At 36.6% G+C, this 24,115-nt stretch overlaps 1 protein-coding gene across 7 annotated transcripts in view; it reads right to left on the minus strand.

Annotated features, from left to right (window-relative positions):
* The window catches only part of PRKDC (protein kinase, DNA-activated, catalytic subunit), a 229,284-nt gene that overhangs the window by 168,015 nt on the left and 37,154 nt on the right, over window positions 1-24,115 (minus strand). For all 7 annotated transcript variants that reach the window (XM_032841194.1, XM_032841195.1, XM_032841198.1 and 4 more), the window contains 6 exons: window positions 14,921-15,027; window positions 12,552-12,642; window positions 11,405-11,568; window positions 10,539-10,691; window positions 4,602-4,709; window positions 1,188-1,414 (listed from right to left, as the gene is read on the minus strand). In XM_032841194.1, the coding sequence (XP_032697085.1) occupies window positions 1,188-1,414; window positions 4,602-4,709; window positions 10,539-10,691; window positions 11,405-11,568; window positions 12,552-12,642; window positions 14,921-15,027 (850 nt within the window). The remainder of the gene's footprint in view (window positions 1-1,187; window positions 1,415-4,601; window positions 4,710-10,538; window positions 10,692-11,404; window positions 11,569-12,551; window positions 12,643-14,920; window positions 15,028-24,115) is intronic.

Genomic DNA, 24,115 nt, shown 5'->3' on the forward strand with positions numbered 1-24,115 from the left:
TTAAACACTCTTCTGTACATTAAGTTTCACAGTTTAAAAAGCTAAAAAAAACCATACTAGCTTCAAACTCTAGTCAACTTTCACATAAATGTGCACATGTATACACACACAAACACACAGTTTCCTATCCATCCATCCATCCATCCATCCATCCATCACCTCTCTCTTTTTCTCTATCACCTATCTTATTTTTATAATTGTTTTCCTCAACTTTATCATAACAGCCATTTCGAGAGAAAAACTATCTGGACCAAACAAAGTCAGGTTCTTCATTATAAAATTACTTGTAATCAACTACTAACACTTAAAAGAACTGATTTCAGTAATAAGTTTTACAATTACCTATGTAATTAATTATTATCTTTTTAAATATGCAACCTTCATGAATGGCTATATCTTTTTATCACCAGAATTTAGCACAGAGCCTATCACATAGTATTCTTAATAAGTAACAATAAATGAGTGAATAAACACTACTATAACCTTAGGTTAGGGACTAATGATTTTTTTTTTTTTTTTGACTTCTGAAACAGCCCCTTCACTGATTTCCTCACCCTGTCTTCTATCACTCAGATCTATTCTCCATACAGCTATAGGCAGATGGATTTTAGGAGGAAATTTAAGCATGCAGCTTTCTTCTCCCAAAACTCCAGGAACTTGTCACTAGAAGTAACCTATTTTTTTTAACTCTACAAAGGCTCCTGGCCAGTCTCCGTATGCTCCCTTCCAAACTTCCAACTCCACAGTCAAGAAAAATAAAATGTCTTCATCTCCTTATATAACATCCTATTTTTTATCTGTACCTTAACCCTTTGATCTGAAATGCTTTGGCTGATTAATCTTTTAAGCTTCATCTAAGAATAAATGCCACAGAAAGATTTCTTTAACCTACTCAAGATGGATTAGATCCACCTCTTCTGTAATCCAAAATTATGTCTTCTGTTGCATGTATAAGACTGCTGTGGTATTATGTTTGTATGTATTTCTCAGTAGTTTCTGAGCTTCCTGAATGTGAACTGCATGTTAACTCATTTTTTAATCCCCAGAACAGCATCTAACACATAATAGTTAATTATATGCCTGATATAGGAATACACAGATATATAAAGAGCAGTCACTTTTCATAATTACTATGAAAAATTTCAATAACTTATTCTATATTCTCTCCTGTCATATGGCTTACTTACCTGAATTCTCTATAGATATTATTAAAGGCAAGTGATGCCCCTAGCCTCTTGAAAGCACTGGGGTGAAGTGCAAAGCTGTACAGTCGTTTGAAAAGCGATTTGGTATTTACTGGACTTTTTTCCTGCTGCTGTGGTGTTGTCTGCTTAATGGACCACTTGAGGAATTCGCGAATACACCGACCACAAAAATCTCTTAAAGTACTGTCAACAGGGTCTACAATTCCATCCTAAAATGAAACATAAGATGACAACTGAACACCCTGGTCTTCTCTGAGTATAACTATAGCATATTGTGAAAATGAATTTAGAGCACTATTCAATAAAAAATAAGTACTAGTAAAACCAATCAGATTGTTTAGAATCTAAACTCTAATAACTATGTCCTTTTGACATAATGAAAAAACTAAAAAAAAAAAGAAAGAAAACTAGGAACTTTACTGTTCCTAGTAAAGGAACATTGGGTTCCTTGCTCAGTGGGGAGCTTGCTTCTCCCCTGCCTGCCACTCCTCCTATTTGTGCTTGCTCCCTCTCTCCCTCTCTGTCAAATAAATAAATACATAAATAAATAAATATCTTTAAAACAAAACAAAACAAAAAAAAGAAACTGAAAAACCCATGCAAAAAAGAGAGAATATTTTAATTATGTAGCAACAAAATAGTCTCTCCTTTCCCTGAAGAAACCCAATGGCTACATCCTAAAAGTTTCTTTCTTTCTTTTTTTTTTTTTTTTTTAAAGATTTTACTTATCTATTTGACAAAGAGAGCTAGAGATCACAAGTAGGGGAGAGGCAGGCAGAGGGGGAGGGGGAAGCAGGCTCCCTAATGAGCAGAGAGTCTGATGCGGGGCTTGATCCCAGGACCCTGAGATCATGACCTAAGCCAAAAGCAGAGGCTTAACCCACTGAGCCACACAGGCGCCCCTCCTAAAAGTTTCTGTTGATGATTTTACCTCATAACAGTATTTGAGATGCTCAGTTGAGGTTAAAGAAAAAAGATCCTTCTAGGTTCCAAGAGAACTGTAATGCTATATAAAGTAAAATCATATGGAAATGTGGTTCTGAAAATATCAGTTTCTATAAAAGCTGTCTCCTAAAGGCGCCATCTTTAAATACCTGAAAAAAAACATTCAAACAAGGAAATTTGAATGTCTTTTTTTTCCTTCTAGATATAATTCCCTCTTAGATCTGTATAGGATAGTTTTAACTTGAAAAACTATACTGAACACTGAAATAAGGGAGTTCTTCTACCTAACATCCCCAGTTATTCACAACATGCAAAATCTTTGATTATAGTGCTAATTAGAATTCAAGAAGCAATTAACTGTGGAAATGTAAAGAGGTGATATTTATTGCTTCTCAGAACAATGGTAAATAATGCATGTGCTGACATTAGGGGATTAGCAATTCCTACTGGGAAACCTAACAGACATGCTTTCACTCCAGCGCTATACCAACTACACAGTTCCTCCTTTACCAGTTCCTTTCCTCAGCTATCTCACTTTACATTATCATGATCTTATCTGATTTCTTTCTGAAACCCTTCCTTAAGCTCCCTCCAAAGATCAAGAGGGAACAAAAACAGTAGAATAAATCCATCTGAATGCAAATAAACCACAAGTTAAATTTAGTTAAATGTATTATAGGCAGGACTTATTGGTAAACACTGCAGGGAATTAAACCATAGATACCATGTCACCATCCTAATTTAAAATGTTCAATAACTCCCACTGCCCACAACACGGCATCCAACTAGTGTAACTCTGAGAGTGAAAAGTGTGCTATTATCATTACACACACAACCAGTATAATTAGGACTGTCTTGGACAACCTACAGCATGTAGTTGTCCTACATGCAATGTTCTGCTGCTCTGCCTGGCATGTCACCCCAGCCCGCCTCTCAATAAGCACCCATGCAAGCAAAACACAACAGGTGAAATCCTCACAAACACACCAAACACCTTCTGCCTTTATTTCCTCTGTACAGATGCCCAATGTCAAATTCTGTATTTCCTCTGGCTCCTCTCAGAGTTCACAGAAAGTGACACACACATTCAAATTGGAATCAGTTTACAATAACATGGAATTAAAAGATGTGGATTTGGACAAACTTGCTATGCATTTAACTGGAGCTTCTGATTTCAAAGTCAATATTCGACAAAACCAAATTATAGGAAAAAAACAGGTAAAATCAAATAAGATGACATTTAAAGGAATCAAACGTAAACTCATTTGCAAAAACTCAATTACAATAAAATCAGTGTCAAAGACACTAAGGCTTTAGGTGACCTCCCTGCTTCTGTCCTCAATGAACCAGTGATCAAATCTTAATGATTCTACCTCTACAGTCTCAGGATTCTAACTCTATGGTCCCAGAGTAGTTCTACAGACATGGATACTTTTTTTTTTTTTTTTTTAAACATATAATGTATTATTTGCCCCGGTCTGTGAATCATCAGTCTTACACAATTCACAGCACTCACCGTAGCACAAACCCTCCCCAATGTCTGTAATCCAGCCACCCTATTCCAGCCCCCCCACATCGAGCAACCCTCAGTATGTTTCCTGAGATTAAGAGTCTCTTATGGCTTGTCTCCCTCCCTAGTCCCACCTTGTTTCATTTTTCCCTCCCTTCCCCCCAGAAACCCCCCACCTGGCCTCTCAAATTCCTCAATATCAGAGAGATCATATGATAATTGTCTTTCTCTGATTGACATTTTTTGCTCAGCACAATACCCTCTAGTTCAGACATGGATACTCTTTCTAGGGCTCTTTAGTTGTCGAATCTGAATGCAAGAGAAAATTGAATAAGCTCAAAAAATTCTTTTTACTCTTAATTACTGTACTATGGGTTATTTTTTTTAAAGAGGATACTGCAACTGAAGCAAAGTCCAAGCACATTCTTATTCACTCCTACTCTACACACACACACACACATACACACAGCTTTAATGTAGATAAATTTTGTCAATTTATAACCACTTTCCCAAAAAAGAGGACAAAATAACAATAACGACAACAAAATGTGCAGGGGCACCTGGGGGGCTTAGTTGGGTGAGCATCTAACTCTTAGTTTTGGCTCAGGTCATGATCTCATGGGTCCTGGGATTGAGCCCCATGTCAGGCTTTGCACTCAGCAAGGAGTCTGCTTGAGGATTCTCTCCTCTGCCCCTTCCCCCATTTGTGCTCTCCCTCTCTCAAATAAATAAATCTTTTTTTAAAAATGTGCACACTGTTTGCAGATATTTAAAAGTAGCACTTCAATAAATAACTATGGCATCCTGTCAGTTAAAATGTCATTTCACAAATTCTCTAAAACAAAAGATATCTTGACAGGTAATGTTTTTTAAAGTTCTAAATATAGATCAAACATAACTAGTTGATATGAATAATAAGAAAAGAATCAACCATTACTCACCAATATCGTTTCTAGTAAGGCAACAGTATCCTGACTTTCAAATTTCTTATTGCTTGTGAACCAGTGAATCAGCTGCATAACTAGGGGCGCATATAGTTGCCTTGTCACCTGAAGAACAATACCATTAGAGTTTATTTTCTTTACGTTAAAGTAACCTAATATTGGAAAGAGTTCTGTTTAAATAACAGGAAAAATTAAGTGGTAATACTACAATGGTTTCATTAGTTTCCTTTCGTAGTTAAAATTCAATGATGAACATGTTCTTTCTAGCTCTTCTTCTCTTCTTCCTAAGAGTCCAGCAGAGAAAAATACACATATTAAAACTTATTGTTCTTCTAACATGGAAGCAGATACTGTTTTTTAAAAAATTATTTGTTTCATTAATTTGATACTAAACATGCATATGAGGTATTCAGGATCAGAGACATTATCATTATTCAGCTAAAAAGCAAATAGTGACCAGGGTGCCTGGGTGGCTTAATCCATTAAGCATCTGACTCTTGATATCAGCTGAGGTCATGATCTCAGGTTCACAAGACTGAGCCCTGAGTCATGCCTAGCATGGAGCCTGCTTGAGATTCTCTCTCTCCCTCTCCTTCTGCCCCATTCCCCCTACCCTGTTCTCTCTCTCCCTCTCTCAAAAAATAAAAAAGATAAAGGCATATAATGACCATGTGGTTCCCTATAGCATGATTCACACCCGTTTGGTGACAAAACAAAAGCCAGATCAACACCCCATGTACACAAACTTTAAAGCCCATATCACAGAAGAAGAGATACAGAACAAACAATCAACTCTCTCATGCTGCCAAAAAAAAAAAAAAAAAGGAGTAAGATCTTTACTATTTGGAGCTAGGATAGAAAAGATCTCAGGTTCTCACTCCAACCTTCTAGAATGTAAATAAAGTTTCACCAGGAGCAGAGAGCCTTGTGGGTCTCTGGCTTTTACAATTCTAGATGTCCACCAGGCCTGGACTCCTCTCCTATGAAAGGAAATACCCAGGGAGATAGTACTTATATTCCTGGAACCTTGGGAACTCAACCTAGTGGTGTCTGGTGTGACCATGCGATCTCGTGGGGAGATAAAAGAAGTCTTATCCTTTTGGATCACAGCAATTACCTAGAAAAATTGGTTATACATCTATTCCTCATTTTATATGAAAGGTAAAATATTTATGGCAGAAATGAAGGCAAACTGTGTATCTTAAACATTTCTGTGTCTCACAAGGCTAAGGCTCCTATAGGAATACCAAGAAATCCAGGGGAGTTTTATTTCCCCACTGACACCGAGCTCAAGAATGAAGCACTTTGGTATGTACATCATGTCAAAACCATGTAAAATGTCTCTGGACTCAGACTAAACAACACAGTCCTCTTGCCCTTGGATATTTTCCCCGAAAAGAGTGTATCTTTCTAACCTTAAGATTAATCAAAGTAAAAGTTCTTACCTTTCAGTGTGGAAGTATAACCTGGTCTTAAAGCATCACTTTTTTTTCCCAAAAGAACTATACTCTCTTATCCACTGTACATAAATTATATACATGTAATACACAAGCATACACACAAATGTATATATATATATATATATATATACACACACCTTACAGAAATTATAGAAAATGTAGAAAACTAACCATTTGCAGTCCTACATCCCAAAGGTAACCATTGTGAACATTCAAAATCATGGTAATTTTCAAAATGTTTTATTTACACACATTTAAATATACATATATGCATGTGTAAAAATAAATACACATTCTCATAACCACTTTTCCTCCTACTTTTGAATATTTTCATATAAATACATAAGCTGTATTAATATTTTATTAACTGCCTGGTATCTCACATATAGATATACCATGATCCAGTTGCCCCAATCCTATTATTAGGAATGCAGGTAAAAGGTGAAAGATTTATGTGATCTGAAGAGAAACCAGAGTATAATGCTGAGTGAAAGAAGTCAAGCAGAGGAAGTCAATTATCATACGGTTTCACTTACTTGTTGAACATAAGGAATAACATGGAGGTCATTAGGAGAAGGAAAGGATAGTGAATTAGGGGAAATCGGAGAGGGAGACGAAGCATGAGAGACTGTGGACTCTGAGAAACAAATTCAGGGTTTTAGAGGGGAGGAGAGTGGGGGGATGAGTGAGCTTGGTGGTGGGTATTAAGGAGGGCATGTACTGCATGGAGTACTGGGTGTAATACATAAACACTGAATCTTGGAACACAAAAAATAAAAGTTTAAAAAAAAGGAATTTTTGATTATTAGGGATAAATTACTGAAAAGTCACATACACTGCTCTGAGCACATCTCTAGAAATGAAAGTACTGGACCAGAGCTGCAGGTGACCCAGCCTTTTGTCCTGCCCACAAAGAGCCTGTGCCCATTCACATTCCCACCAGCCACAACTCCCAAGGTCCTTTCCATACATGCTTGGCAACACTAAACACTATCAATTTTTAAAAAATTGTTGACAACAGGTGTGCCCATGTGGCTCAGCCAGTTAAGCATCTGCCTTTGCCTTAGGTCATGATCCCAGGGTCCTGGGATCCAGCCCCACATCAGGCTCCCTGGTCAGCAGAGAGTCTGCTTCTCCCTCTCCCTCTGCTGCTCACCCTGCTTGTGCTCGCTCTCTGTCAAATAAATAAATAAAATCTTAAAAAAATTATAATAAAATAAGATAAAATATTTGACAATAGATGTAAACAATATTTTAATCTGAATTTCCTTGTTTACTAAAAAGATTAAATATTTAAAAATATCTTTCACTGGCCATATATATCTCTTCATTTATAAACTATTTGTTTTCTTTATCCACTTGCCCATTAAATGTTCTTTTATCAGGGTGCCTGGGTGGCTCAGTGGGTTAAGCCTCTGCCTTCAGCTCAGGTCATGGTCTCAGGGTGCTGGGATCGAGTCCCACATGGGGCTCTCTGCTCAGCAGGGAGCCTGCTTCCCTTTCTCTCTGTCTGCCTGCCTCTCTGCCTACTTGTGATCTCTGTTAAATAAATAAATAAATAAATAAATAAATAAATAAATAAAGTTCTTTTATCTTCAGTGGAATGTTGCAAAAAATTTCCCTACATTATGTATATATAAAAATTGTAGGTTTTGTGCCATTCAGTATTTTAAACACTTATAAAATCAAAACTGTCAAGACACTGGTATGTCTCCTTCTATATGTCTGCCTTCTATATTTTGGAGGAAAATCTCCCATTCTATGCAGACTTGAGGAAAGACATGGAAGGATGTCTATAATGTAATGATAACAAAATCCATCCAAGTAGCAGAAATCACATTTTGTACGTAAGTTTTTGAATGCTATGATCCTTTTAATAAATAAAACATATATGCACATTTGTAAAAACATATTTTTACAAAGATCTGGCATATATTCACCAACCTTCCAGCAGAGGAGAAAGTGGCTTTTCCAGGGGAATAAGACTGGGAAAGGGGTGATGAGATGGAGACTCACTTGGCTTCATGTGTTTGTATGTTAAGTAACATATTGTATCAATGAAAAAGACCATTCCAATTCAAAAATACACACAGACAGATATACTCTAACTCATTACATTTTTCTATAATATAATTTGTTTTTCCTTTTCTAATTTCTCATGTTGGCCAACTGGCCTAGTATGATTTACTAAATGATCCATTTCTAACTTAGAAAGCCTCTTCCAGGGGTGCGTGGGTGGTTCAGAGAGTTAAGCCTCTGCCTTGGGCTCAGGCCATATCTCAGAGTCCTAGGATTGAGCCCCGCATCGGGCTCTCTGCTCAGCAGGGGGCCTGCTTCCCCCCACCCCCATTTGCCTGTCTATTTGTGATCTCTTTCACTGTCAAAATAAATAAACAAAATCTTTAAAAAAAAAAAAAAAGAAAAGAAAAGAAAAGAAAGCCTCTTCTACCATATATACAATTTTTATGTATAGACATGGTACCACTTGGCAGCTCTGAGATCCTCCTACTGATCTATCTGTACCTAGTTCAACCCTGTTATAATTAACATGGCTTCATTTTAACATCTGCTAAGGCAAGACTTCCTTTAGTACTCTATCCTTCCGAAGTTTTCTTGGTTAGGCTCAAGCAATTATTCTTTCAGTTACTTTTTGGGTTAAAATGAAATTAGTTCTGGGCTTTCTGCTGGAATGATACCAAACTTACTGAATGATTAGGGAAAAGCTGGCATTTTTTTCAATACTGATTCTTCTATCTCAAGTACAAAGCATGCTCATTTTATATTCATAAAATATACACTGCCTGGCATATTGAAATTTATTTATAGACATTTTGTATATATATTTGATGCTGCTATGAATGAGATACTGTAGACATATTTTCCAAGTGGTCAATACTAATATTAAAGATATAGGAGAATGCTGGGATGCCTGGGTGGCTTGGTTGGTTGAGTGTGTCTGACTCTTGAATTAGGCTCTGGTCGTGGTCTCAGTGTTATGATATGAAGCCCAGCATCAGGCTCCTCGCTGGGGATGGACCCTGCTTAAGATTCTCTCTCTTCCTCTCCTTCTACCCCTCCCCACCCTCTAAAAGAAAGAAAAAAAATATTTATGTACATATTTCTTGTATTTATGAGAATACTCATATATGAAAATTTTGTAATTCATTAGATTTCTCTTTTCTTAATTTCCCGAGTTCAGTGGTTGGTAGTTTTGGGCTTTCCAGGTTTAATTAAAAAATTATACTTAAAATAATAATCTCTTTTCCTTCCTTTCTATGGTCCTTGTCTGCAGGGAACTCACAGCCCCGTGAGAGGTCCAAATACTAACCACTTCAAATAATTAATTAAATAGGGGCGCCTGGGTGGCTCAGTGGGTTAAGCCTCTACCTTTGGCTCAGGTCGTGGTCCCAGAGTCCTGGGATCGAGCCCTGCATCGGGCTCTCTGCTCAGCGGGGAGCCTGCTTCCCCCACCCTCTGCATGCCTCTCTGCCTACTTGTGATCTCTTTTTCTCTGTCAAACAAATAAAATCTTAAAAAAAAAATAATTAACTAAATACACACAAAGTAATACTAAGCAACCAGTCCATACCGTAACTGCTCTGGCTGGTTACTGGAGGAGCCCCTCAACAGGCCAACTCACTTTTCACCTTGGGCTTCTGTCCTGGCCCAGGCACAAGGCAGCATTAGTGTTTCATGCCTGACAATGATTTGGCTCTAGCATTCAGGGAGACATTCTCTAACATATTAAAGATAACATTAAACTATTCCTAGTTAAATAGGACAAATACCTTTTAGGCTTCTATGGAGAGAATCACTGCTTCTGAAATCTTATTCTGTGGTAAATTTCCAGTTTTAAACAAAAATCATATTTAATCACAGCACATCTTAATATTTTGCTGGATTTTATTCATTTATATATGGTTAAGAATTTTCCATCTCTATTTTCAAATGAGTTTTTCATTTCCTTTTATGTGTTTCTTTTTTTGTGTGTGCACCCTAATAGCAGAGATAACCTAGCTCCATCAAATAAACTGAGAATTCTACTTCTTTCTGCTTCATTGAAGAATTTGCCACAAATTCATCAGGAATAGCCCATTTGTCAACATTTCCAATCTTGTACATGGTTACTTATCTCTTCTTTACTTCCTGAGACTGCAAGTCCCTCCATCAGAGGAGACTGCCAATTCAGCTTTAGATGCCTATCCTCTGAGTAACTGTGAACTAGATCAGTGATTCATTCCCAAACTGTGGCACATTAAAAATCGCCAGGAGAGCTTTTAAAAGTTCCAAACCCTAGGTCAAATCCCTGAGGAATTAAATCAGTCAGAAGGGGTACCAGCCAAGCAGCAGTATTTATTTTAAGATCCCCACAGTATTTCAACCTGCAGCAAGCTCTGATGATCACTGAACTAGACCCAACTTTTTTTTTTTTTTAAGTTTTGCAACTGTGTCAGATACAAAATCATTCACTTACCTGATCTACATCACATGCAAGTCGAAGTAGCACAGGAAAAGTTCGCTTGTAGAGCTGGTACATGGGTGGGAAACCCTGACCACCTTCAGGCATCTGAGTGGCTTTTCCCAACATAAACATAACCATGCTGTGTAGAAGCTCACAAGCTGCAACCTAAAATAAGCCAGGAGTTTAACAGAGTTTCAGTTTCCAAGTTTACAAGGGAAGAATATTTTGAAATGTTACTCAATTTAGCCTTTTAAAAAAGAAAAACTTTCAGTTTTCACAGATACAAATTATGTAAATTTATATAAATATAAATCAACTGGAAGTAGCACTTCTTGTATAAAATTAACACTCTGTGCACTTTAGTCTGTATTCAAGAGGTAAAAATTGAAACTTAAAAGATTTAGACAAATTGGGACTAGTACATTTAAAGAAATATATTTCATTGCAGCCATAACTACAGAACTTTGCTTCATTTGTTAACACATTTTCAACCATCACTTTGAGTAAATATATTTTTAAAGCATCTTGGAAATTTACAAATGAATTTCATAAAAACTTGTGACTGTTTCTCCCAGGTTAAGGAAATAATGATGCACAGATTGGAAATCACTTTTAAATGCCCTTTGTACTGTATTTTCTATTATGAACAGTCTTATGACATATTAATGTTTTGCCACATTATTATCTATTAGATATTTCCTTTTTATCAGTGACTGCTACTTCTACTAACTGAATCATTGTTTAATTACCAATTTTATATTTACAAAAATATAAAATTAGTGATATTGGAATTGCTGAAATTTACTATCTATTTCCTAACAGATTCAGGCCTTAATAAGCATAGATTCTAAATCACATGTAATGAAAAATAAAAGTACTTTAGTTTGTCTGTTACTAGCTGAAAGAGCTAGTTCTGTGACCCGAGGCAAGAACACATCCAGATAAATGACAGGCTTCATTTCTGTAAATGGTACTGCAAAACTGAGTCTTTTTTCTCTGTCCCATGTCACACATTTCTTCATCATTTCATCTGAGGATGCAACTGTTAAAAAAAGAAAATCAGGAAGAGCATGTTTTCATTCAAAATCTTTCTAATACCAATTGCTCTACAATTCATTAGTAAAAGCAGAGTGTTTTAAGTACGTCATTTATTTTTCCTTTTACCTCAGGCATGTAAGTACAACATTAGAAATCACTGACAAACTATTTCTAACTTCAATTTAAAGTAAAATTATTTTTAAACAAGTTTAACAGTCTAGAATGCTTGGTTTCCATTTTCAGTAAGAATTATTTTAGGTGTTATGTGGAAACATGATAAATGAACAGTATTTTTACTAAAAATCTCTCCTTTGCAAAACATATTTTTCCAATATAGGTTCTAACTTCCTAAGTAGCCAAAAGTCATGAGTATATCTAATATGAAATTTAAAAACTAAAAATACAGATGATTTCTTACTAATCTAAAATGTTGATTCCAATCAAAAACACTAAAAATATCCAAATACTATAACAATATCATATTTTAAAAAGATGAACTTTGAATTCCCGACATGTCTAATATTTTTTAAAAAGTGTCAACTTAGGGGTGCCTGGGTGGCTCAGTGGGTTAAGCCTCTGCCTTTGACTCAGGTCATGATCTCAGGGTCCTGGGATTGAGCCCCACATCGGGCTCTCTGCTCGGCAGGGAGCCTGCTTCCTCCTCTCTCTCTCTGCCTGCCTCTCTACCTACTTGTGATCTCTGTCTGTCAAATAAATAAATAAAATCTTTTAAAAAGTGTCAACTTAGATTCTGTTTCAAAATGGAAAATGTGCTTATTAACAAATCAGGCTAGAACATTTTCCCAACTAGTAGGGCATTATCCAGACTGCATGGGTATAGTCAAAGCATTCCATTAGGCAAAATACTATTCTTTGTAATCTTATTTGAAAATATATAAATATAAATATAAACATACAAATCACATATAAGAGCAAATACCAGAATATACCCAAACAGAGGCAAATTTATTTTAAAGCAAAGTTTACCTGTTAGGAGATTTTTGTTTATTTGTCCTCCTAGAAAGCCAAGCATTTGTACTACTCTAATCCTTATTTCTTCTAAGGATCGTGTTTCATTCTGCAAATTTAGAACAATGATATACATGTGATAATAACAGAGATAAAAATTAAGAGAATTAGGAGAGGAAAAAATAAACTATTTTATGACACTTTTATTAATGTCTCTTATTGGCCCATTATATCCTACATACTACTGTTAATATTATTGCAAATTCATGGAAAGAAGCACATATTTTCCTATTTTGCAGTCAGATATCCATGTCCAAAGGCAGCAGTTTCAAAGTTTTAGCAGTACCCTTTACACCCTTAAAAAATACTGAGGATCCCCAAAGAACTTTCGTTTATAGTGGGTCATATTTATTAGTATTTATCATATTAGAGATTAAAACCTTGACATTGTTTATTATTATTTTATTTAAAAATATGAAACCCATTACATTGTTAACAAAGGACATATTTTTAGGACAAGTACCTATATTTTTCAAATAAAATTTAAAAACCCTCAGGAAAGTGACACTGTTTCACATTTGTGCCAATCTCTTTACTGTCTGGCTCACTAGAAAACAAATATGGTGATGTTAGGGCCAAACATGGAAGAGGGGAGAGGGAGAATATTTTAATAGTCTTCTTAAATAACTGGGGTTATTCTTTGATACTACTCTAAAACTAACAAGTGGTAAGGTCTGAAACCTTAGCAGTGAATTTTTTATAGTCTGTTACATTAAGATCCACTGGTCTATGTTACACTTTGAGTAGATTTTTTTTACCCATGCATGATTTGATAACATAATGTATGAGTCATCTGAAAATACTGGTTTACTCCAGTGATGCAGATCTTCCAAATGTTGACACATTTCACTACATATGCAAAAAAGAAATCACATCTGTTAATATCACCAATCTCTTCAGAAAAATTTTAAGTGCTGAGAAGCTGTCAAGCTCATGGTGATGGTTTCAAGTTTTCCAAAATTTAATTTTTGTTTAAAAAGCTTGAATTTTATCACTGGAAACAAATAATCTCAAATGTTTTCGCTGAATTGACAGGCTCACTCTATTTATTTTAGATAAAAATCTCTGCCAAATACTGAAAAGCCACAGTTTGTCTTGTTAGTTGTTCTTTCAAGTAAAAACGGTGTTCATGAAATAAGTGGCTACTTGAGCTCACAGCTCAAAGCACCACAAAAGTCGCTTTTCCCTGGGACGCCTGGGTAGCTCAGCCGGTTAAGCCGCTGCCTTCGGCTCAGGTCATGATCCCAGCATCCTGGGATCGATTCCCACATCGGGCTCCTTGCTCAGCGGGAGCCTGCTTCTCCATCTGCCTCTGCCTGCCACTCTGTCTGCCTGTGCTCACTCTGACAAATAAATAAATAAAATCTTAAAAAAAAAAAAAAAGTGCTTTTCCCTGAAGACAACTGTCACACTGCACTATTCTGCTGACTGCTTTATGCATACTTCCTGTTTCATCACACAGAACATTAAAAAGACATGAGTTCAAGGGTCAAGATTTAATGAAGTGCTAAGGAACCAACAGTGTTACCTATCATTACACCACAGTGCGAATGTCACTGAGTAAAAATAGTTTTGGCCTTGTACCCTGGAACCCACAGAGGTCCTCACTTCAAGAACCACTCTCCTACAGAATAAGGGATTGTGTATCTGTAAAGAAATTTAATTTGCAAAACTTGAGATATGCTCAAGTAATTTTATCTTGCCTTATTTATATGTGTTAAAATAATTTAAATATTTTATACAGCTATTTCCAGTTCCATGCAGTCTCTCAATCAAAAGCTATCAAAGATAATGCAGTGGAAAGAATTTACCCTAGAGCTTGCATTATCAGTTCAAGGCATTAAAAGTTTTTCAAATTTCATTTTCATTTCATACCTAAAATACATATTTTCTCTATACTGTTTTCTCTCTTTATTCTTTTTTTCCTATTATATGCCACATCTCAAAAACCTGATCTCAAGAAATCATCACCAAAAACCACAAAAGCGGACATGAATTAAACTGGATAAAATGATATATTTAAGATCTAATATGTAAATGAATCACTCTTACATATCCATAATATCAAGCATATTACTTTTTATTACCACATCTGAAGGTGAAGAAAATATGAAAACAAGATCAAGACAATAAACCAATGAATATTTCTTATTCTTATGGCTAAAAATATACTGAAATTATTTCTATACTATAATTTACATATAAGAACATTTTAAATGAACATTTTTACTTTTCATAAGAAGTAGAATCTATTCTCTGCATTAAGGTAATGAAAATACAAGGTAATTAATTAATTAATTAAGGTAATGAAAATAGGGGTTTCTTACTGATGAAATATTCTTTGTCTTTTTCAGATGCTTTATTATAACTTTATTAAATCCTTTCTGGGCAGCCCGAGAAAGTGCTGATACTTCCCAGTTGTTCTTGGTCTCATCTATCAATAGTAAACAGAATTAGTTGTAAACAGCATTCACTCATTTTTTTGATGAATACTATGGAGAACACAGAATACTGCTAAATAGATGCATTAAAATCCCAATTTTAATTATGGTTAAAATATTGTTTCTACAACAAAAAGAAATTATTGTGGTTGTTCTGGTTTAAATATCATTGTCTACTAAAAGAAACATGGTTCCTTGGAGAAGTGGCTAACTCCAGAGATTGGGCAGACCTGTATTTATATGGGGAGCCTGAATCATTTTGTGGTTCCAGAAGTAAGGAGCTGCTTAAACAAAAGCAGCCAGCCCCCATTCTTTGTATGGAAGCCAAATCTGGAACAATCTGAGCTTCAAAATTAATAATAACAATAAAAGATTAGATTCACTGGAAAAATAAGAATCCATAAGTCCCTACTAATAAAAATAGATGAGAAAAGTTACTTCTTATAGTAGAATGCCAATTAGTATACAGGAATGATAGAGTTGAAAAATCACTATTTTTGCCACAATCATAGCATTAATGAATATTAGGAAGAATAATCAGGGGACACTTAAACTATTATGGTGGAAATTCAATGAGGGGCAATGAGGAGCTGTAAAGTATCTCCTTTATGAAATTTTTTTTGAAATGATAATAAACTTAAAAAAAATTTTAAAGTATGATACAAAATTTCTTTCCTGAGCCACTTAAGAGTAAATAACCAACTTGATATCCCACCACCCCTGAATATTTTAGTCCTGTAATGACATTCTCCTGCGTGACAGCCATGCCCCAACTATCTAAATCTGAATACTTGTATTGAGACATCACCCACAATTAATCCTTAGCTCCATCCATGTTCAAGCATTGATCCTAATAATGTCTTTAGTTCAGAGTCACATGTCATATTTAGTTGCCCTGTCTTATTAGTATCCTTTAAACTGAAAGAGTTCTTCAGTCTTCCCTTGAATTTCATGATTTGAACACTTAAAAAATTATATACCAGGAATGTTGTATATCGTACCTCTATTTGGATTTATCTAATGTTTTCTCATTATTTAGATTCAGGTTATAGAAGCCAGTTTAACATTTTACTAGTTCCTTTATTACTATTGAGTTAAATAAAATCTTCGATACATGTGTACATTATATCAGTGCAGAGTTACAATTTTAAAGCTATAAAGATATTTTTCACTAGTTCTGGAGATGCCCAGCAAATTGGATGACAGCCAGGTAAAGCTGCTTTGCTGGAAGACACCTCATGGATGGTTTAATCCCAGCATGTCTCTTCTTGGCTCCAAGAATGAATCCCAAATGATAACAGAAGCTTACCCCTGCTTTCTGTTTGTCTCATTATCCTCTCTATAATGTTGTGCTTTCAGTTTGCTTATGCCCAATAACATAACTAAGAATTTGTCTGCTTACCACTTGACCTTTTGTGTATAGATATTAGAGATCTACTCACTGATGGGATAGAGATGAAGAGAGGATCTGGATTTTTCTTTGTTTCTTTTTTTTTTCCTTTTTTTTCTTTGAGCTCAAATTAGTTTAGAATTTCATACACTGGGAAAAACAGCTCTTTGATATCTGAACTGGTCAGTGTTTTGTCTCACTCTTGTGCCTCTTGAGCTATGATTCAAATTGCAGAACTGAAGCAATATGCTCTGTATCTGCTGGTATAAATATGTGCCTGAACTGACAAAGGCCTTTACTTCTCCCTAATGCATAATATTCTCCTGTATTTGGAGTGTATTAATAGATTAGATTATAAAGTCTCTTCAAAGAGCCTGTTGTGCCTTATACAGGTAAAATGTAAAGTGAATGTTCCTGTAATTCTGTGAAAATATTTTCAGCATTCACCATAATGTTTTAAATGTGCATACTTAAAAAAGGTAAAAACCTAGGAAAACTAATTCAGAAATATTTAGTTAATGACATTACATGATTAAGGCACAACTTTGATAAATGAGACAAGTTTAATAATTTTGGTTTAAATTTAAAATGGGTATTCTTAAGATGGCGGGAGAGTAGAGGACCTTGTTTCATCTGGTCCCTCAAATTTAGCTGGATATGTATCAACCCATTCTGAACACCCACGAATTCCTGAGATATAAGGAAATATATATATCTGGAACTCTACAAGCAGAAAAACAGCTGCTCTTTGCAAGGTAAGATGCGGAGTTGTGAATCAGCAGGGAAATATTGGAAGATAAACAGAAGGGGGAGGGAGCCTCCATAAGCTGGCTACTAGAAAATGATACAACACTGGAGTGCAAAATTGGAACCCTTAGAAATCTGCTCCAGTGAGAGACATCCCTTTCTAAAAGGGGCTCAGGGAATGAAAAGGACAGAATTCTGGGTGGGTCACTAGTTTCAGGATCCCAGAAGACACCGAAAGAACCAGCATGCCTTAACCGACAGTCCAAGAAGTGGAGCTGGGAAATTGGTTATGGTCAGCAAGCCCAGGAGAGACTCTCATCTCTGGTCGCCATAAAATGCAAGCAGGGCCAGTAGGGAGATGACTCTTTGACTGAGAACCTGAAAAGGACTAAAACATGCAGGCCATTTATGATCCCGAGAGGGATGAAACGGCTGCGCCCATGACTAGGCAATAGGCAATAGCTTGGAGGGTGACAGTGGCCCTGGATAGGACAGTAAGGCAGCACCCAACAGTGACCTGAGAACAGCGGAGCAGGGTGTACGCATGAGCCCACAACCACTCACAGTTGCAAAGACAAAGCACAGAGGCTCTCCGGTCCTTGGAACGCTCCCTGGGAGAGTTGCAGTGGGGGTGAACTACAGGAGTCTGCAGACTTCGGTGCACACTTAAATGGAAATGATTTGACCCAGGGGGTTTATTGAAGAGGGAGGAAATTTTATAAATTTATAAAAATACATATAAATGAATAAATATATAAATAAATATAAACTATAACATTTTATAATTTCAAAAATTATAAAAATCCCCCAAATCTTGCGGCTCTGGGCTGGAGATCCAGGTATGGCTATTTTTGTTCTGGCCCTCTCAAGAGGCATGGAAAACTGCCAGGGAACAGAAGCCACAAAGACAACCAGCTTACATTGAGCCCATCCTCCTGGTAAGGGATGGGCCAACACTGCCAGGCAAAGAAACCTGAGAATGAGCGTAGCAGGCTCCTCCCCTAAGAAGACAGACTGGAAGTACAGGTGAATGACAAGCTTATGGATCCCACAAGACTGTAAAACTCTAGAGCCAGTGGAAAATAGTAAATTGAGCTCCAGGTGTTTCTTCATGACTTGTTTGTCCTTCAGTCAAAAGTTTTTTTTTTTTTTTTAAAGCATTTTGCTGTTTCAACTAAATTCTTATTTTGCTAACTTAGGTTTTTAAGTCACTTTTTAACTTTTAATTTTTCACATCTACATATATATATGCTTCATTCTAGTCCTTCTTTTACTCTGTTCAATTTTACATATATGTGTGTGTGTGTGTATACACACACATATATCTATATGCGTATATAGTTTTGCTTTCTTTGCAATTTTGGGATGTAGTGTCTTTGAACACACAGACCAAATTTCAATTAGGAACAAGTGAATCACCTGCTTTGTCCACCCTGTGAGATTAGAGTTTCTCTTCCCCACTCTTTTTTTTCTTTGAGATTTTATTTATTTATTCATGAGAGACAGAGAGAGACAGAGAGAACGAAGCAGAAGGAGACGCAGGCTCCTCACTGAGGGATTAGATCCCAGGACTCTGGGATCATGACCTGAGTCAAAGGCAGACGCTTAACCATCTGAGCCATGCAGATGCCCTTCCCCACCCTTTTTTATCATTTAGATTCATTTTGGTTTTGTTCTCTTTTCTGCCGTGGCATACAATTTTGGATTTTTTTCCTAGGGTGCATTTTGCTTGGGTTGTGGTTGATATTTTGGACTCTGTTCATCCTGGACAGAATGACTAGAAGGAGGAATTCACAACAAGGAAAGAACCAGAGGCTGCTCTCTGCCACAGAGCTAATCAATATGAATATAAGTAAGATGTCAGAGATGGAATTCAGTATAGCAATAATAAAGTTAACAGCTAGGATTGAAAAAAACATAAATGACAATACAGAATCTCTAAGGGTGGAAATGAGATCTAATCAGGCTGAACTTAAAAATGCTATGAATGAGATGCAGTCTAAATTGGATGCTCTAATTGCTAGGGTCAATGAATCAGAGGAGAGAATAAGTGATCTAGAGCACAGATTGATGGAAAGGAAGAAAGGTGAGGAAAAGAGAGAAAGACAATTAATAGCCCATAAAGAAGGCCTTTGAGAATTTAATGATGCCTTGAAACAAACCAATGTCAGAATTATTGGTACCAAGAGGGCACTGAGAAAGAGAGGGCTAGAAGGAACATTTGAGCAAGTCATGGCTGAGAACTTCCCTAAACTGGGAAAAGAAACAAGCATTCACCTGCAAGAGGCAGAGAGGACCACTCCCAAAATCAATAAAAACAGATCAACACCCCAAAATATAATAGTTAAGCTTCCAAATCACAGAGAAAAAAAAAGCTACCCTGAGAACAGCTAGGAAGAGGAGGTACCTTGTGTATAGAGGGAGGAACATTAGAGTGACATCAGACCTATCCACAGAAACCTGACAAGTCAGAAGAGGCTGGCAAGATATATTCAGGGTACTAAATGAGAAGAACATGCAGCCAAGAATACTTTATCCAGCAAGGCTGTCATTCAGAACTGAAAGAGAGATAGAGGGTTTCCAGGACAGACAGAAACTGAGAGAACGTGTGACCACCAAGGCAGGCCTACAAGAACTATTAAGGGGGGATTCTGTAAGCAAAGAGACAGCCCAAGAGTAACACAGACCAGAAAGTAACAGAGACAGTCTACAGAAACAGGGACTTTTTCTGTAATAGGCAGGCAATACAAGGTCACTAAATTCATATCTTTCAATAGTTATTCTGAATGTAAATGGGCTAAATGCTCCAAACAAAAGACACAGGGTATCAGATTGGATAAAAAAGTGAGAACCATCCATATGCTGTCTAAAAGGGACCTAAAGTCACCTCCAGACGAAAATGAGGGGTTGGAGAAACATTTGCCATACTAATGGACTTCAAAAGACAGCTGGTGTAGCAATCCTTGTATTAAATAAACTAGATTTTTAACCAAAGACTATAGTAACAGATATAGAGGAACACTAAATCATACTTAAAGGGCCTATCCAACAAGAAGATCTAACAATTATAAATATCTATGCCCCCAGTGTGGGAGCAGCCAATTATATAAACTAATTAATAACCAAAATAAACATATACATTGATAATAATACAGTAAGAGTAGGGGACTTCAATACCCCACTCACTCAATGGACAGATCATCTATACAGAAGAACAACGAAGAAACAAGGGCTTTGTTTTTTTTTGTTTTTTTTTTTGTTTTTTTGAAACAAGGGCTTTGAATGACACTTTGGACCAGATGGACTTCTCAGATACATATAGAACATTCCACCCTAAATCAACAGAAAGCTCTTCTTCTTCAGTGCCCATGGAACTTTCTCCAGAACAGATCACATACTGGGTCACAAATCAGGTCTAAACCAATACCAAAAGACTGAGATTATTTCATGCATATTTTCAGACCACAATGCTTTGAAACTGGACCTCAATCACAAGAAGAAATTTAGAAGGAACTCAAAACACTTGGAGGTTAAAGAGCACCCTGCTAAAAGAATGAATGGGTCAACCAGGAAATTAAAGAGGAACTCAGATAATTCACTGAAACTAATAATAATGAAAACACATTGGTTTAAAACCTATGGGATACAGCAAAGGTGGTCCTAAGACAGAAATACATGGCCATCCAAGCTTCTTTCAAAAATTATAAAAATCCCCCAAACACAAGCTAACCCTATACTTAATGGACCTGGAGAAAGAACAGCAATTAAAGCCTACAACAAGCAGGGAAAGAGAAATAATAAATATTAGAGCAGAAATCAATGAAACAGAAACCATAAGAATAGTAAAACTGATCAATGATTGTAGAAGCTGGTTCTCTGAAAGAATTAATAAGATTAATAAACCTCTGGCCAGACTTACCCAAAAGAAAGGAACCAAATTAATAAAATCATGAATGAAAGGGGAGAGGTCAACTAATACCAAGGAAACAGGCAACTGTTAGAAATTACCAGCAACTATATGAAAACCAATTCACTCTGGAAAAAATGAATCCATTCCTGGAAACTTACAAACTACCAAGACTGGAACAGGAAGAAATAGACAATCTGAACAGACCAATGACCAGTAAGGAAATTGAAACAGTCATCAAAAACCTCCCAACAAACCAAAGTCCAGTGCCAGATGGCTTCCCAGGGGAATTTTCTCAAACATTTAAAGACCACCTAATAAGTACTCTTCTGAAGCTGTTTCAAAAAAAAAGAAATGGAAGGAAAACTTCCAAACTCATTCTGTGATTCCAGCATTACCCTGATCCCAAAACCAGACAAAGACCCCATCAAAAAGGAGAATTACAGACCAATATCTCTGATGAACATGGATGCCAAAATATTCACCAAGAACCTAGCCAACAGGATCCAATGGTACCTTGAAAGGATTATTCATCACGACCAGCTGGGATTTATTCCTGGGATGCAAGAGTGGTTCAACATTTACAAATTAATCAACATGACAGAACACATTAATAAAAGAAAAGACAAGGCCAAATATAATCCTCAAGAGATGCAGAGAAAGCATTCAACAAAATAGAGCATTCTTCCCTGATTAAAACTCTCCGAAGTATATGGATAAAGGAACACACCTCCATATCATAAAAGCCATCCATGCTAAGTCCAGAGTAAATATCACTCTCAATGGGGAAAAACTCAGAGCTTTTCCTTTAAGGTCAGAACATGGCAGGGATGTCTACTCTCAACACTGCTATTCAACATAGTACTAGAAGTCCTAACCTCAGCAATCCAACAACAAGAAATAAAAGGCATCCAAATTGGCAAAGAAGTCAAAGTGTCTCTCTTCACTAGTGACATGATACTTTATGTGGAAAACCCAAAAGATTTCAGTCCAAAATTGCTTGACCTCATACAGCAATTCAGCAACATGGCAGGATACAAAAATCAATGCACAGAAATCAGTTGCATTTCTATATACTAACAACCTGACTGAAGAAAGAGAAATTAAGGAATCAATTCCATTTACAACAGCATCAAAAACCATAAGATACCTAGGAATAAACCTAACCAAAAAGGTAAAGAATCTGTATTTTAGAAACTACAGAACACCTATGAAAGAAATTGGGGAAGACACAAAGAGATGGAAAAACATTCCATGATCATGGACTGGAAGAATAAACACTGTTCAATGTCTGCCGCCAGAGCAATCTACACACTCAATGCAACCCCTGTCAGAATACCAAGAACATTTTCACAGAGCTGGAACATATAATCCTAAAATTTGTATAGAACCAGAAAATATCTCAAATTACCAGGGGATTCTTGAAAAAGAAAACCAAAGCTGGAGGGCATTAATAATGACTGCCTTCCAGCTATATTACAAAGCTGAGATCATCAAGACAGCATGGTACTGTCACAAAAACAGGCACATAGTTCAATGGATCAGAACAGAGAACCCAGAAATGGTCCTCAACTCTATGGTCAACTAGTCTTCAACAAAGCAGGGAAGAATATACAATGGAAAGTCTCTTCAGTACATGCTGCTGGGAAAATTGGACAGTCACATGCAGAAGAATGAAACCGGACCATTCTCTTACACCATAGGCAAAGATAAACCCAAAATGGCTAAATGTGAAAGACCTAAATGTGAGACAGAAATCTACCAAAATCCTAGAGAAGAACAAAGGCAGTAACCTCTTTGACCTCAACCACAGAAACTTCTTGCAAGACATGTCTCTAAAGCCAAGGGAAACAAAAGCAAAAATAAACTATCCGGACTTGATTAGGATAAAGAACTTCTCCATGGCAAAGGAAACAGTCAACAAAATAAAAAGGCAACCTACGGAATGGGAGAAGATATTTGCAAATTACATAATAGATAAAGGGATGGTAATCAAGGTCTATAAAGAACTTGTAAAACCCAACACCAAAAAAACCACATAATCCAGTCAAGAAATGGGCAGAAGACATGAACAGACGCTTCTCTAAAGAAGACATACTAATGGCCAACAGACACATGAAAAAATGCTCCACATCACTCAGCATCAGGGAAATACAAATCAAAACCACAATGAGATACCACCTTAGATCAGTTAGAATGACAAATAAAGACAGGGAACAACAAATGTTGGTGAGGATGTGGAGAAAGCAGAACCCTCTTACACTGTTGGTGGGACTGCAAGCTGGTACAACCACTCTGGAAAACAGTATGGAGGTTCCTCAAGAAGTTAAAAATAGAGCTATCCTACGACCCAGCAATTGCACTACTGGGTAATTACCCCCAAAGATACTTATGTAGTGAAAAGAAGGGGCACCTGCACCCCAATGCTCACAGCAGTGATTTCCATAATAGCCAAAGTGTGGAAGGAATCAAGATGTCCTTCAATGGATGAATGGATAAAGATATGGTTCATACATACAATGGAATATTACTCAGCCATCAGAAAGGATGAATACCTACCATTTACAACCACATGGATGGAACTGGAGGGTGTTAGGATAAGCAAAATTAGTCAATCAGAAAAGACAACCATCATATGATCTCTCTGATTATGAGGAATTTGAGAGGCAGAGCAGGGGATTTCGGGGGGTAGGGAAGGAAAATAAATGAAACAAGATGGGACCAGGGAGGGACACAAACCATAAGAGACTCTCAATATCAGGCAATAAACTGAGGGTTGCTGGGTGGGTGAGGGAGGGATAGGGTGGCTGTGGTATGGACATTGGGGAGGGTATGTGCTATGGTGAGTGCTGTGAATTGTGTAAGACTGATGATTCACAGACCTGTACCCCTGAAGCAAATAATATATGTTAATTTAAAAAAGCCCTGTGATTGCAGAGCCACAAAAAGAAAGAAAGAAAGAAAGAAAGAAAGAAAGAAAGAAAGAAAGGAAGAGAGAAAGAGAGAAAGAAAAGAAAGGGAAATAAAGTATGACTGA

This window comes from Lontra canadensis, unplaced genomic scaffold, assembly GCF_010015895.1.
Source record: "Lontra canadensis isolate GAN:19392208 unplaced genomic scaffold, GSC_riverotter_1.0 scaffold121, whole genome shotgun sequence".
NCBI classification, from domain to species: Eukaryota; Metazoa; Chordata; class Mammalia; order Carnivora; family Mustelidae; genus Lontra; species Lontra canadensis.